Genomic DNA, 15,922 nt, shown 5'->3' with positions numbered 1-15,922 from the left:
ATGTCTTGAAACGGAACAGGTCATAGTTTTGGACTGGCTTGCATATTCACCAGATCTAAACCCTATCGAACACTTGTGGGACCAGCTTAAAAGAAGGGTTAGAGCTCGTCGAAACAATCTAGGAAATCTCGCACAGCTTTTTGATGCAGAATTAGCAGAATGGGAAAACGTACCCCAAAACAGCGTTGTTAATTCAATAAGAAGCATGCCAGGGCTAGAGGTGATAATACGGATTATTAAAATTATCAATTTCCTTTTTGTTTTTGCTTTTTGTCCATTAAAAATTTAAATCTCATTTCGTTTCAGAAACCAAAAAAATACCATTGTGTTTATTTTGGGAACTGAGAACTGAATTTTTTTCTATTGCTATATGGATTATTTTTCATTAAAAGTTTTTGGTAAAGACTTAAAACACAAAATTTTCATACGTCCCAAAAATTATGAAAAATAATAGATGATTCCATATAAGTTTGGTTATTATAATTGTATTGAAAACGTCAAGTTTTTTTCTAACGTTATTTATCATATTCAGGTAGCAGAAGCTATGCAGAAAATGCACGACCGCAAAAACGTCGGCAAAATAATCCTCGATCCAAGCCTGGAGCCCAAACCCAAACCGGCCACTCCAGCGAAGGGCAAGGACAAGAAGAAGCAATCTTCCGAAGAGAAGAAGGATAACGACGAGAAGAAAGAGGATAAAAAGGAAGAGAAGAAAGAAAAGGAAGAAGAGAAAAAGGAGGAGAAAAAATCCGAAGCCGCGACCAACGGCACTGGCGAACCGGCAGCGGCGGACGAAGCTGGTAAGGCAGAAAAGTAATTTATTGTTAAAAATAAGTATTAAATGTTGAGAACGTCTACAATCAAAACGAATATATCTACAAATCCAATTTAAACCCCGATTTATTGTAGATCCCAAAGAAAAAGAACACTCCAGTTAAGTATCTCCTTTCGTCTCTTCAAACACCACATCCCTTTCTGTATGAACATTCGCAATTTTATTATGTACGTCATCAATATTTAGCTCTAATTACTTGGTTTAGTTTACCCTATCATATGATCAAATGAAAACGATGTTATAGTAGTCTTTTCGAGGTTCTTGACAGGTACAGCAATTAATTCTACTTAGAGTACTTTCTAAAATACTTCTTTATTATCTGTATTTTGTTTTATTTATATTTTTAACTTTAAACCGGTCGTTCAAATAACACACTACGTCAATTGTGAGTGTCAAGAACTTCACCAATACATATAGTAAAGCTTAAACTAAAATTACAACGATTTTCATCATAAGTTTTGTGAATAAGAAATACATTTGGCGCCCAACGTGGGGCGCCGTCTGTAATATTGTTTTTATTTGATCACATGATATGATAATGTCGATATAGATTATATATTCACAGGGAGATCTCAAGTACTATAAAAATATCCGTTATAGTTTTAGTAAAACGACAAATGTCTCATATTGAGTGTTTTATAATTAATTCTCTATTTTTATATATGTTAACTGTATTATTATTATTTGTGGTTTGTATCAAGAAGAACGTTTGTTTTATTACGCATTATGTTTCCATAAAAGGTGTTTATTTTTTTTATAAACTTGATTGGTAAAATTATATAAAAAATTCAAAAAGAACCAACCCTATTTAATTCGTATATATTGTAAAAGTAACGGTGTAATCTACTATAATATAAGAACTAACACACTCAGTATTGCCTAACAAAAAGAACTGAATTATTTTTGTTGGTGCAAGGCCAATTATTCATAATAGAGTAATTTTGTCAGAAATAGTTTTATTTTTTATATATTTTTGAGGTCTAGTTTTAAACCATTAGATGATAAAACCACCAATGAAAGAATTCTTGCTAAAAATACGATATTTTTTCTAATTTAGAGTCACATATCTTACTGAATAAAAAGCGTCAGACCAACAAGTAGCTAGCATTTTATAAAAAAAGTATTTTTCCACGCTTAGTGAAAACAAAACAAAGATAAACGAATTTTTGAAATTTTCTATGGGTATATTTTTGCTAAAATTGCCATTTTTTCGCCATATCACGAGGTGTTTTCGATTTACACTTTACTGAATTTATATAAAATTTATAGTTTTTAGTAATTATTGATTTTAGTACTTTAAGAAGATTTATATTTTTGCGCTTGTATATTTTAATACCTACTACTATTACTGCTATATTGTGTAAAACTCGAAATATATGTATATCTATTATGAGTAACTTTTGTGCAAAATATATTTTCTTAATTATATGTAACGGATCGATTGTGTTTAGAAAAAAAAAGGTAAAAAGAAGCTGTTCTGTTTTGAAAATTATAGATATTAATTATTAAGCTAAAGTATGTTAAATATTGCTTAAAATTATATGTATATGTAAGACTGATGTGTTAAGCTACTGCATATTATTGTTTGGATGCCTGTATATTAAATAAAGTATAATTACCAAAAAAATAGTATTTTTATTTAATTTTCCTGTTTAGTTTTGTTTATTTATTGATTGTACCTTTTTTACCTCGTATTACTCTGTGTGTACAGGGTGTTGTGTCAAGAACTTTACCAATACATACAGTAAAGCTTAAACTAAAATATCAACGGTTTTCACGATCAATTTCTTGGATAATAAATACGTTTGGTGCCCAACGTGGGGCTTCAGTTGTAATATTCTTTTTATTTGATCATAATGATATGGTAATATCGATATAGAAATACTATGAAAATATTCGTTATAGATTAAAATTTTGAAGAAAATGTATTTAACATATTATATTGTACGTAATATTTCATCGTTTAAAATCATTCGGCTTGGTTATTCAGTTCTGTGTTGGATTTGGCAATGATTTCTACCTTAGATCTATTTACTGAAGGATCTACATTGGTCATAGATTGATGTGCTGGAGGATCCATATTGGAGACGTGTTGCTTGGAAAAATTTGCATTCAATCTGCTGTGCTGTTGAAAACGTTGGTCACTGGGGCTTGTTGCTGGTAGATTTAACTGCGACTGATTATAATTTTCTTCCTTATTATCCGCCTCATCCGTTGTTGGGGCATTTTCCAAATCGTGTACCATCAGTTCTTCCTCTTGAAAATAAAATAAATGTTTGTGAAACACACAGAATAGTATGTATGCTCGTTCATTATTTTATTTGTTAAATTTATTTATTTCATGAATTTTACAACTAATGATTCGATATTTCATTATTAATTTTGATTTGATAGTTTATTGAATTTTGAATAAAAATTAAATAAATCTACAGGGAGGCCCATCGAAAACATTCCGCAATGCATAACGGCCAGGGTAATTTTTTTCAGAAAATTAAAAAACTCGTCAATTTTGTTTGTGAGGGGGACAACTTTTGCCCCAAAAATGATTGCAAAATCTTTAATCCTCTAAGCGGGGTTGTCACTCCTCAATTTTTTTCAAATGGGAAGAGGGGTCAAGTGATATCGCAATGAAAAGGGCTTTCTATTATCTATACTTTCCCGCTTCGTTTTTGAAAATCGGTCAAGTCATTGAGAGAATATGAAGGATTGAAATTTGAAAAGTTTATTTAAACATTTATCAGAGTAAATGATAAAGATAAATTCCTTCGACCAATTTGCTGTCTTTTCTTATTATTTCTAGATGTTTACGCATTTTTTCACTTGCCACAAGGTTGAACGATTAGGTGCGGTAGTTTCTAGATAGCTGTTCTTTGACTTGTGCGTTGATGTTCTTCTCAATATCGTTAAAACTTTTTAACAATTATGGTGTACTCACTTGCAGAAAAAGTGGAAATAATCGAACTTTATTTTAAAAAGAATGAATGTAGCAATCGGTTTGCGCAGATATTCAATGAACGCCATCCTGACAAACACCTTTATGGCAAAATTGTTCGCGAGTTAGTTGCAAATTTCGCGAAACTGGTTCCGTTATGAATAAAAAGAGGCAGAGGGAAAATCCTGTAGTAAATGAAGCTATGGAGGTATTCGTATTGGGCCAAGTTGCCATGGATTGTACGCTGAGTACAAAAAAATTAGCCAATGAGACCGACGTGAATCGTACAAGCGTCCAAAGTATATTAAAAAAACACAAGTTCCACCCGTACAAAATTCAGTTGTTACAAGAACTCAACGAAGACGTTTTAAAATAAAGTTTATTTTTAAAATAAAGTTCGATTATTTCCACTTTTTTTTGCAAGTGAGTACACCATAATTGTTAAAAAGTTTAACGATATTTAGAAGAACTTCAACGCACAAGTCACAGAACAGCTATCTAGCAACTACCGCACCTGATCGTTCAACTTGTGGCAAGTGAAAGAATGCGTAAACATCTAGAAATAATAAGAAAAAACAGCAAACTGGTTGAGGGAAGTTATCCTTATCATTTACTCTGATAAATGTTTAAAAAATCAATGACTCGACCGATTTTCAAAAACGAAGCGGGAAAGTATAGAGAATAGAAATCCCTTTTCATTGCGGTACCACTTAACCCCCTTTCCCATTTGAAAAAAATTGGGGGATGACACCCCCGATTAGAGGGTTGAAGATTTTGCAATCGTTTTTGGGGCAAAAGTTGTCCCCCTCAAACAAAATTGACGTGTTTTTGGATTACCCTGGCCGTTATGCCTTGCGGAACGTTTTCGATGGGCCACCCTGTATTAGTTAATTAGAACAGGTAAAAAAATCAGGATAATTGGATAAAAAATAAGAAAGCTTTCATAAAGTTTTGCAAAATTTTTTGTGCGATATGTATTAAAATCGTTGATATAATTTCAGAAAATTTCAACGGACGACATTCAAAAATGACAGAAAATACGATTTGACTGTTAATTAAAGTAACAGACACTCCCGTTGAAAAGACTATAGCGTTTTTCCAAAATAGGAAACCTCCAAAGTATAGATCTTTGTTGTGTGTCATTTTCGATCGAATAAAGTAAAAAGGGTGTCATTTAAAAATCAAAAGTTGTAGTCATTTCCGGTGAAACAGGAAGTAACCAAAAACAATTGAATACGTCAATCAATCCTAATTTATGTCATATACTAACATACCAAATCTCGTTTTTTATCTGAAAAAATAAAAAAGTTATAAAGGTGAGCTACTTTTTTTTACGCACCCGGTATACGTTACGTTAGAGTAATTATATATATTTTTTCACTTACATTTTCGCTTTTATTTACTATTTGTTAAAAATTAATTAGAATGCGTCAATTTGACTTAGGTGTTGTATTACAGTACGTTTGTCAGTTCTGTAGCTACGGGGTATCCGTGAGAGGGGAAACGATATTCTCTCCATGTTTTTCGTAAAAAATTAGACGACGCGTCCCATCAATAAAAATTCGACAAATTTGCAATTAACCAATAAAATGAGTGGGCGGAGCGATTTACGGTGACGTACTCGTCAAGTCGACGAATAAAATATATTGTTTATTTAAATGCTTTTTGTCCGCATTCCTTTCATAGACACAGATCCAGCAGACGTACTGTAGGGTATCTGGTATTTTTATTAGAAATCTATTTTTTTAACAATTTTAACTCTACCCTGTATTAAATTTTGACACGTTTCAAATAAAATTAGAACGGCGTTGATAAGTTGCTTCATATGCTCTTTCCTTGATATTTTTATTGAAAGTTACAGACATTGTTATACAGGGTGATCCGAACTGTATTCCAGAAACTTCGGTAGCATATTCTGTAGATAAAAATAAGTAAAAAACTTCGTACACAGGTACACTTCGTACAGGGTGTAGAAGTTTCATATTTATTTCGATTTTTTCCGAATAATTTCTGAAATAACGTCAATATTTGGATGAAAATTGGCGTCCGGAAGCTTTTCGACATGAGAAATTTGATTTTGATGACAATATGACTCCTATTTGCAGGGAGCGCCACATACATGTGTTTTAACTGTTTTGAAGAGTAATTACTTTTCGTCGGTAACTGTATAAAACTACTGAGTGAAAAAAATACATTTCCTTGACTTTTTACGTAAAAAATGTCTCTTGGTAAAAATCTCTACGAGCAACCGTTCTCAAGATACTTGGAATGGAAATAATCAATACATGTCATGATTGACAAAAAATAAACATGTTGAGTAGATCGTTATTTGACTGAAATGATTAATTTGGGAACTTTTTTTAATTAATCATAATTCTTTCTTCGAAGAAATGATAAAAAAAAATTCTGTTGAACTTTTGGCATAAAAACATTTCAAATTTATGATTTCAGTCTAATCACTATTTAGTCAACATGTTTAATTTATGTCAATGATGAGAGGTACTGATAATTTCGATTCCAAATATCTCGAGAACCATTACTCGTAGCGATTTTTACCAAGACACTATTTTAACGTAAAAAACGTCGTAAATGTATATTTTTAACTCAGTAGTTTTATACAGGTACCAGTGCCGGCGGAAGGAAAATGTTGAGACCGGGCGAGTGCCCTATCTGGCGCCCCCCCCTAGTTATTATGTTATTATAACTCTCTCTTTCTTTCAATACTATACTTTAACTACAACCAAGCATATTTATGCTACTTTAACAATAAATTTTCACTTAAAGACTTCAAAATTCTTCTCTTCGTTCAATCGTCTGTGGTTGTCGTTTTTTCTTGGTATTTCGAGTCAAATAATTGTCTTTTTGAACCACATGTTACAATTTCAAATAAACCATATGCGAAAATGTAAAAAAATAACATATGTCATAAAGTAGAAATAGACCGGGGGTGCCATTTAAAAATCAAAAGTTGTAGTAATTTCCGGTGAAACAGTGCGACCAAAAACAATAGAATACGTCAATTAATCCTAATTTATGTCGTATACTAACATACCAAATCTCGTTTTTTCATCTAAAAAAATAAACAAGTTATAAGGGTGATCAACTTTTGAAGCACCCGGTATATCGAGTTATAAGAAATAGAATTCCAACTTCGGCAGTCTCGTTCTGGTATAAGTGATCTTTGAAAACATTAGTATTTAGTTGCAAGCAGTTGCGTTATTTTTCTATAATAATTTAAAAAACTTTACTTTTTCACAATCAATTATTTCGTGCAGAATCAGTAGGTATATGATGAACACACAGTTTTGCTGGCTTCAAAATGAGGTTCGGCCAGTGTTTGAGATGCATTCCTTGTTCAAATGAGAAAATTCTACGATTCTACTACCATTTTCCGTGTATTACTACATATTGAATCCGGAACAATCAAAACCATCAAAAGATTGATATCTTTTCCCACTACTGTTAATAAATTAATTTAATTAATGTATCAAACTTATAAGATTTTTTATAATAAGGATATCAGGATCCTCTTCAGCTTCTTGCGAATGAATTTTTGCCTCATATAATTTTAGGGCATATCAGCATTAATAACAAATAAAGGCATGGATAGTGGGTAGTAAAAAAAGTGAGATTTTGAGCAGTAAGTCTAAAACTGTCAATTTTGCTGGCTCTTGACCCAAACCAATTTGTTTAGAAAAAATCTATAACAAGAATTATAGAAAGAAGGTTATTTACATAAAGATGATAGCTTTTTGAGTTATAAGTACAGTACGTCTGTCCGTTCTGTGGCTACGGGGTATCCGTGAGAGGGGAAACGATATTCTCTCGATGTTTTTTGAAAAAAATTAGACGACCCAAGTAGCATTTTCACGACTTGCGACCACATGTTTACTAAACACAACGTTGGATTAGTTACAAAAAATAGTTAGCTCCCTACCTTGGGTATTAAAATAAATTTAAACGTTTTTATAACGTTGTGCCGACGTTCGACTAGTACTACAGCAAAGTAGAAGCTTCTGCGACGTCGAATAACCGTTGTCATGTAAACTTTTTTGCTTAAGTGGTCTTTAAGTGATTCGGACAACGTAGTTACAACGTTGGACAATATAGAGTTTTCCGACGTCAGTTTCAGGACCTATATTCCAACGTTATGCAAACGTCGTCTGTTTTACTTATTCCAACGTTGTTTAGATTTCCTTATTCTTACGTTGGTAGGACGTCGAGGCACTACCTTTTTGCAACTGTATTGAACCATAACCTTAAATCTTAAATTTTCACTTCATTGTTCTGTTCAGTCAGACAGTTCAGTGCTGTTTTTGTTTTTATAAAAAAAACTTATTTAAAATGGGACATAAGAAAGGTACATATAAAACTAAATTTAAATATACATCGGCATATATTACCGATAGTTTATCCACTCCCTCGTTTATTTAGATTATAGAGGGCGGCACAAGCTAGACTCTAGGATGACTAAATTAGGCAATCTTGCGACTAGTATACTACCTGTTAAGGCTGAACTGCGACTTTATTAGTCCAGTATGCGACTACTCGAACTACTCCATCTTAATCTCCCAAAACAACAAAGTGAAAGCCGCCATGTTGTTAAATAAGAAAATGTTTCGTTCCTAAAATATCAATTCTTGCTTTTTGAATACATTAACTTGAAATATTTGACCCTAAAAAACACGCGGAAACAATTTTTTCGACTGCGAATAAATTATTCTCATTTTACTAAAAAAAAAAAATTCAAGAAAATTTTTAAAACTTCTTTAATTTTAAGGCCCATTAGTATTTTTCAAAGTAGAAACAATACATTTATCAATAAAGTTGTCTGCGTTTAACTTTTTTGCCTTGGGTAACGATTTACAGAGTCGGTTAAGGTGTTTCAATAATTATGATCTTCAAACATCCTCCACACATAAATACTTTTGTTTTGTTTTCCTTCACTGTCATCTGACATATGTCTCTAACTAAATCATAAAAATAATATTTTTACTATAATTATCCCAAGTTAGGATAAAACGCGACTTAGACGCCATATTAGTTTTGTATTTCTGTGAATTAGGATTTTAAACAACGTTGCAGTTTGTACTAAATTAGGCTTCTAGCCAACGTCGGTATCCAACGTCGTTTCGACCCAAAAATTATTCTCCAAACTAGTGCAGACTAGGGTTGGCACGAGGTTGTGCCGACGTTGCGCCCCGACGTTTGGTCGCGTGACACAACGTTGTCCCGACGTCCAAATGCTGCTTGGGGACGCATCCCATCAATAAAAATTCGACAAATTTGCAAGTAGCCAATAAAATGAGTGGGCGGAGCGATTTGCGGTGACGTACTCGTCAAGTCGACGTATAAAATATACTGTTGTTTATTTAAATGTTTTTTGTCTGCATTCCTTTCATAGACACAGATCCAGCAGACGAACTGTAAAATACCACGAACAAATTAGATTTATATTTTTTTATTTCATTTTGTTTAAGAATTCGCAAATCCCAGTTTCAAATCAAATCTATCCCAAAACTTTCGTGCTAAAGATTTTTTGAGCATAGTAAACTATAATAGGATAGGTCTAGGATATAGTAGTGATTAATGTTTAGTCAGATATTTTCGCTATGTTGTGTAGTAACTGCTGTATTTTAATGTGAAAATTGATAGTATCGATTAATAATTGATCTGGTTATTCGTTACTATTTGTTTAGATTACTGTTTTTAAGTGTTTTAGTTGCTGTCGTGGCGCCCCTCGCATTCGGGGCGCAGGATCGTCCGGCCCTGACAGGTACGGACAAAAAGTTATTACTAAAAATCGAAATAAAAATGAAACTTTTACACCCTGTATCTCTGAAACTAAGCATTTTAGGACATACATTTATACGAACTTTTTTACTTATTTTTATCTGCAGAATATGCCGCCGATGATTCCGGGATACAGTTCGAACCACCCCGTATATTAATTATTTATCAAATTACCCGGTTTCTTCTGTTTCTTAGATGCCTTTGCCTTTTTCTGCTTTTTGGGCTTCGCAGGTGGCAACTCAGTTTCTGGATAGAGACTCATATAATCCTTAACCAACTCTGGGCAGTTAATTTCATGATTTTTCGTCGGATACAAATCCATTAGACCTTTCACAAGGGCATCGTCCAACTTCTTTATTTTCAGCTTCTTCATCACTTTGAAAAACTCATCAGGGATGATGGGAATGTCGGGCAGAGACAAAATGAAATGACTATAAAAGGCGATAAGTTATTTTTGATTGGATTTTTAGAAGAAGATGTTGGTTCTACCCAAAGTCCTTTTTGGCTTTTTTCCTCTTGGGTTTCATTAAAATATATCTACATCTGTCGTATATTAGTTTGTGTACGTTTGGACCTTTTATTTCATAATCGCTCAATATTCCGCCTAGTTTTACTGTTTTGCCAGTAGCAATAATTTTTAATAAAACCTAGAACAAGATTGTTTTTATATATTTTCCATCTATCATAATTTTATTCCAAGTACTTTTAGCGTTTCGAATGAAATTTTGAGGGTAAAAGATACTATAAATACGACATATTTTAAAGCTAAAAAAGAGTCGACGTATTTACCAGGGACGTGCATATGGGTAATCTCTGGAATATTTTTCTAAAAAAAGAATGTACGCCATTGACTTTTTATTCAGTTGTTTTCGAAATAGTGTAAGCAGTTTAATGCTGATTAAAAGTGGTCTCTTGATATTTTGTCGATTTCCGCCTCCTTGATGAGATTTGTTGAACATTACTCTTGTAAAAATACCTACTGTCATCAATTCAGTAAATGTGAGCTTTTACTAGTTAGTTTCTGAACCTTAACTTATACTTCTAGCTTTAAAATGTTGTAGTCATCTATTGGACAGTTAAGCTTCATTCAGAACCTCGCAATTAGTGGAATAAATTAGTGGTTTCAATTAGCATAGAAGTTTGTTCCTTTAATTTCAATGTAAGCATTCAGAACTTCAAAATTATTAGTGGTAGTCTTTTTCAATTAGTAGAAAAAGTTATCAAACTTTTAACTTTTTCACTAATTATACTTCAAAATTTTCGAGAAATATCATTTTGGCCTTTGATTATCTTCCGTCAAGAGAAATTGTGACAAGAAATCAAAAGTTGAATGTTTTATAAGCTAAATATTAAGCTTTCTCTATGGATACAACTGACAACGCAAGCTGTTACTAAGATACATTTTAGTTTACGATCATTCACAATGTCTAAAAAACACAATTAAAATTAATAGAATCCTAGCAACAGATTGCGGTAATCAGTTGTAACCACAGAGAAAGCCTAATATTTAACTTATAAAACAGCAAACTTTTAGCACGGCACATAAAACAATCAGCACGCCAACTCTACTCAGATTCCATTGTTTAAAATTTCTATAAAATTTGACCTTGTCGGCGCCATTATGGTTTCTAGTCAGGGCCGGATTAAAACGTATTAAAAAAATTCTCAGAAAATACGACAGGGTCGTATTAAAAAAATACTGTAATTGACTGAAACTGAATTTTATTTACAATACTTTTGTCCAAACAAATGAATCGTTAACCGCGCATACTTCTCGAAAAGTAAAAATGAAAAAATCAATTAAATATTTCACTGTAGAGAATAGACAATTAAAATTAAAAAACATGCAACTAACAAAAACATGCCAGGAGTTACAAACAAGAATTAAAAATATACCAATAAAATATTTATCGAACAATATAAAGAGACTACGTACAAATTATGCCCATCAATGGGCGTAGCAAATTTTATTAATATTCAAATTTCACAAATTAATAAATCCACAATTTTTTTTGAGAAACTTTTATTTTCTTCATGGCAGGAAATAAAGTAGGTACCGCATTGTATTTTATACGGTTATAAAGTGAATTGGTAAACATTTTAAATTCAAAGTGAACAGAACACAACCTGGGGTGCAACTTTGTTCAAGTTAGCAACCGATCGTTTAGAAGCGATGTCAAAACCAGATCGATACTATGTTCATTGCAAAACTATTGCCGCTCAAATGCTGCGAAATATTGTATCACTATCACACTCTTGCACACGTGTCTAGACTGTCGCCTCGCCACAAAGCGAGAAATCAGAATATCGCTACGAATCGATGTTGCTACTGAACATAGTGCATCAAGCTACAAATTACTTTGCTATCGCTTTGAAACATAAACAAAGTTGCACCCCTGTACTTGTGGACCTTATTTATATCTTCAATCAAGTCTTCTCCATTAGCTGCAATTGCCCATGTTCTTGCCCTAAAAATGTATTGTTAACTTATTTTCGATATACTCATTTTATTTATTTTTATAATTATATTTAAATGAATAATATAATGATTTTTAAATTTAATTTTTAATGTCTAGATTCTAGATACAACATTAAATTTTATTTTACTAAATATTTAACATTAAATCTTACTAATATTAAAGTTTGTTAAGATTTTTAATTAGATCTTCCTATTTAGCTGAATGTCCTAATATGTATACTACTGTTTTTTTCACAACTAAAATATTGTCAAGGTGTATTACTGGTTGCATAACTGCATGCTGCTAAAAAATCGCAACGTGCATTGAGGAACCTGGCGCATTCGCCAGAAAGTAAAGAAAATTATAGAATTCTTTAGAAAAATCTAGAAACAACCGCCAGGGGGTATATAAGGCCCGCGCTTTGACAGTTGGACAAGTTTGAAGTTTGAAGTCTAAAGTCTGAAGATAGTCTGAAGTCTGAAGTTTGAAAATACCGCGAAATACCGTTAGAATAATAGTAGTTGCATAAGTTGTGTTGTAAATAGTATAAGTTGTGTGTACAGAGTGAAACAAATAAATTCGTTAAGTATTTTATCGTGAGTTTAAATAGTGGACCCACGGAATCCGTAACAATATGTTAAAATAATTAATCACATATATACATACCTAATAAGATCTCTAGGAAACAGAAAGAAACTTTTATTGAACAACAAAAATAAAACTACTAAAACAAATTATATTACATAATAATAATAATAGCTCCCGTATATAGCGTTTGACGCCTTGGGAGTAGCAAGGTACAGCTTGCCATACTAGAGCCGTTCGGTATACAAAGGAAGGTAATGTGGCTAGCACTACGCTTCAACCGCCTATTATTACCTCAGGATTGTGAATCCCAAGTACTCATTTAAGGCTGAGTCGACCTAGGTACCCAAACTATTTTTATTTTAATAAAAATTGTCGGTTGATGAAATGCCGGGTTTGGGATTCGAACCCACTACCTTGAGATTGGTAGACGAAAGCCTGTACCTCTACGCCACCGGGCACCTATTGGCAACTATATTACATAAGAAACGAAAATAAAACTAGAAAAACCAAATATATCACATAATAAACAAAAATAAAACAACAAAAACAAAATATATCACTCAAGAAAAAAATCAAAATAAATTAAGCCGCACGCTACTGAGTCGAATCTGCCTAACTGTGTGTTGTCGCTGAAAAAACTACGACACTGGTTACTTTCTGTTGATGGAAACGCAAATGGCGGCGTGCGCGAGGATATGCGCGTAGCGTTCCCGCCAAAGCGAGTTAGCCTGCCGTGTGATTTATATGCCGTGCTTTTAGTATCTAACTATATTTTCTCTTGACGGATGATAATCAGAGGCCAAAATGACATTCCTCTCAAATTTTAAAGTATAATTAGTGGAAAAGTTAAAAAGTTTGTTAACTCTTTCTACTAACTGAAGATGTATATCACTAATTTTGGCGTTCTGAATGTTTACATTGAAATTAAACGAACAAACTTCTACGCTAATTAAAACCACTAATTTATTCCACTAGTTGCGAGGTTCTGAATGAAGCTTTACTTTAACATACACAATGAGTTATTATTGATTTAATAATTGAAGAGTGGAAATACCAAAGGGGGTAATAAGTCATTGCATTAGAAACGTAATAAATACCATGCTTCATGTCCTAACAAAAGTTGCAAGTGCCAAGCAAAAGCGTCTATTTTTTATGTATATTAATAGTATTTTAATATATATTTTAAAAATGTATTATTTTCAGATCCACTGTGTTTTTCTCATTTATCTTGAAAAAATAATTTTGGCACTTACCCCCTTTCGTATTTCCACTCTTCAATTGTTGATATACTTAACTGGTTTAGATGTTTTATTTATGTACATATTTTCCATGTCTAGTACTTTTAGGGGATCTTCCGGATCCTTTCCTTTTGACACTAAAACTGTTAGTAAGGAATGGGCATCGTCAGGCGTGTAAATATTATTGCCTATTCTAACAATTTTTAAAGAGCGGTTCTTCAATATTGCACCACGAATCACTCCCAGAGACTCATCAACTAATCTATAACATAAAAAACGAGATTTTTAAAATCAGCCTATATTCATTAAATTAATTTTTAACGCCACAAATGTTTGGGAGTGATTCATCCCTTGATGAAGTTAGAATCGACACGCGCGCTATCATTTTTACATTAAAAACGTAAATTTTTACCGCAGACGTAGGTTTTTAGCGGCCCGGTCTAATCATGTGCCTGCGCTCCTACTACTTATTCTAAAATGTTAGCGTGATTGACAAAGACGATACTATATCGCGTTTCTTTGATTGATTCGTTTTTGTGCGTCAGTCCATTGGTGTGCTTACAGTGCAACCAATGGGGCATTCCATTTTATATTTATAACCAAATATATGTTTTGACAAGACTTTGACAGTTAAAACAACAAATTACAACAGATTATATATTGATTATTGTATGACTTGAAAGACCACGACACTGGAATTAAGTTTTATGTGACCTTGAACAGATTAGTTCACATGGTAGCTACCGATGAATCACTCCCAAACATTCGTGGCGTTTACTATACTAACAGCTGTTAAATTGAAGGATTTGAAAGTCATGTTTGAAAAAGTGACATATAATGCTATTTTAATATTAATATTATTTTCAATTTATTTCTGTAATCTCGACATTTTCCGTTTCCTCAATAGCCTACAAATTTTGTGGAATACCACCCAAAATACACACTTTTATGCAAATGCCTAATAATGTTAAGGCTTAATTTTATTTCAGAAGAAAACATCAAGAGAAAAAAAACTGAACCTGACAAACTATTCGTATTTAGGTAAAGGTGTGGATCCGGTGGCTGACCTTGAAGCCCATATTTGCTGCATTTGATCAGCGATACTACGCAAGCGCACATCGTCAATGTTGCCAAATTGCAGTTTATTTTCGAATTATTTGCAGTTGAAATTTTTTTTTGGAGTGTTAATTGGTGTTAATCAATAATAATACAAATTCTATGATTAATTTTATAATTTCAGGTTTATCTTGATATCCAAAATTAAGGAATGATATATAAAATTGAATATATAAAATTGTAATAATAATAACATTTATTTATATATTTACATTAGAATTAAAAATTATCATTTACGGATTTTTTCTTAATGCTTTTAAACTTATTAGAATTATTTTATTTCTTTCAAGTTATTTAATTTCTAGTTATTTACAGGCAACAATAGTTTTGATTATATGTATATTGATGTATTGAAGTACTACCATGACGAGTATTATAGAACAATATACGTCAATGGGAGATAGAGGTAACATTTTACCTATAATGTTACTAATATAATATACTTTGATTATGGTGTGTATATATCAAGTTAGTGGATTAATAGCAATTTTAGACATATATTTTATCGAAGAGTGTGGTGATAAGACTAAAATAAGCTTTATGTTTTATCTTTTTCTCTTTAGAAGGGAGATGGTTTGTGTCGTAGAATACATTACAGTATTTAATATCGTGTACTTTGATATTCTTTTCTTAATTTACTGTAATTTCTTGTTTCCTATAATGCCAAATCTTTACAATATGGTGAAGATTGAGTTTTGATCTTATTATTTTTATACCTGTGTTTATACAAGACCAAATTAAGACTTAGTTAGTTTGTGATTTATATTAAGATCTTTCTTATAATATTTGTTATGTCTTAATCTTAATAATATATTATGCTTTGTCTGGAAAATAAATGTTAAAATATCTTAATTTTGCATATCTTATTCCATCCTTTTATTAGGAAAAATATGGTTTATAAATCATATATGCTAAGAAAATCACATAAATTAGGTGTAAGAATAGAGAAATCTTAAGGTAG

General features: G+C 32.1%; 2 protein-coding genes across 2 annotated transcripts in view; one reads left to right on the top strand and one right to left on the bottom strand.

Annotated features, from left to right (window-relative positions):
* Positions 1-2,462, top strand: part of LOC115882937 (synaptic vesicle membrane protein VAT-1 homolog-like) — a 172,010-nt gene extending 169,548 nt beyond the window's left edge. Inside the window, exons 7-8 of the mRNA XM_030901205.1 lie at positions 533-800; positions 910-2,462. Of these exons, the coding sequence (XP_030757065.1) occupies positions 533-800; positions 910-938 (297 nt within the window). The 3' untranslated portion in view covers positions 939-2,462. The remainder of the gene's footprint in view (positions 1-532; positions 801-909) is intronic.
* A 184-nt stretch (positions 2,463-2,646) lies between these two features.
* LOC115883011 overlaps positions 2,647-15,922 on the bottom strand; it is a 32,053-nt gene continuing 18,777 nt past the window's right edge. The window contains exons 7-10 of the mRNA XM_030901283.1: positions 13,903-14,107; positions 10,050-10,207; positions 9,735-9,991; positions 2,647-3,091 (exon numbers count right to left, since the gene is read on the bottom strand). Of these exons, the coding sequence (XP_030757143.1) occupies positions 2,805-3,091; positions 9,735-9,991; positions 10,050-10,207; positions 13,903-14,107 (907 nt within the window). The 3' untranslated portion in view covers positions 2,647-2,804. The remainder of the gene's footprint in view (positions 3,092-9,734; positions 9,992-10,049; positions 10,208-13,902; positions 14,108-15,922) is intronic.

Source organism: Sitophilus oryzae, unplaced genomic scaffold, assembly GCF_002938485.1.
Source record: "Sitophilus oryzae breed Bouriz unplaced genomic scaffold, Soryzae_2.0 scaffold_1801_pilon_pilon, whole genome shotgun sequence".
Classification (NCBI taxonomy): Eukaryota; Metazoa; Arthropoda; class Insecta; order Coleoptera; family Curculionidae; genus Sitophilus; species Sitophilus oryzae.
Note: the sequence above shows the minus strand (reverse complement) of the source record. Positions and strands in the feature narration are given on the sequence as shown.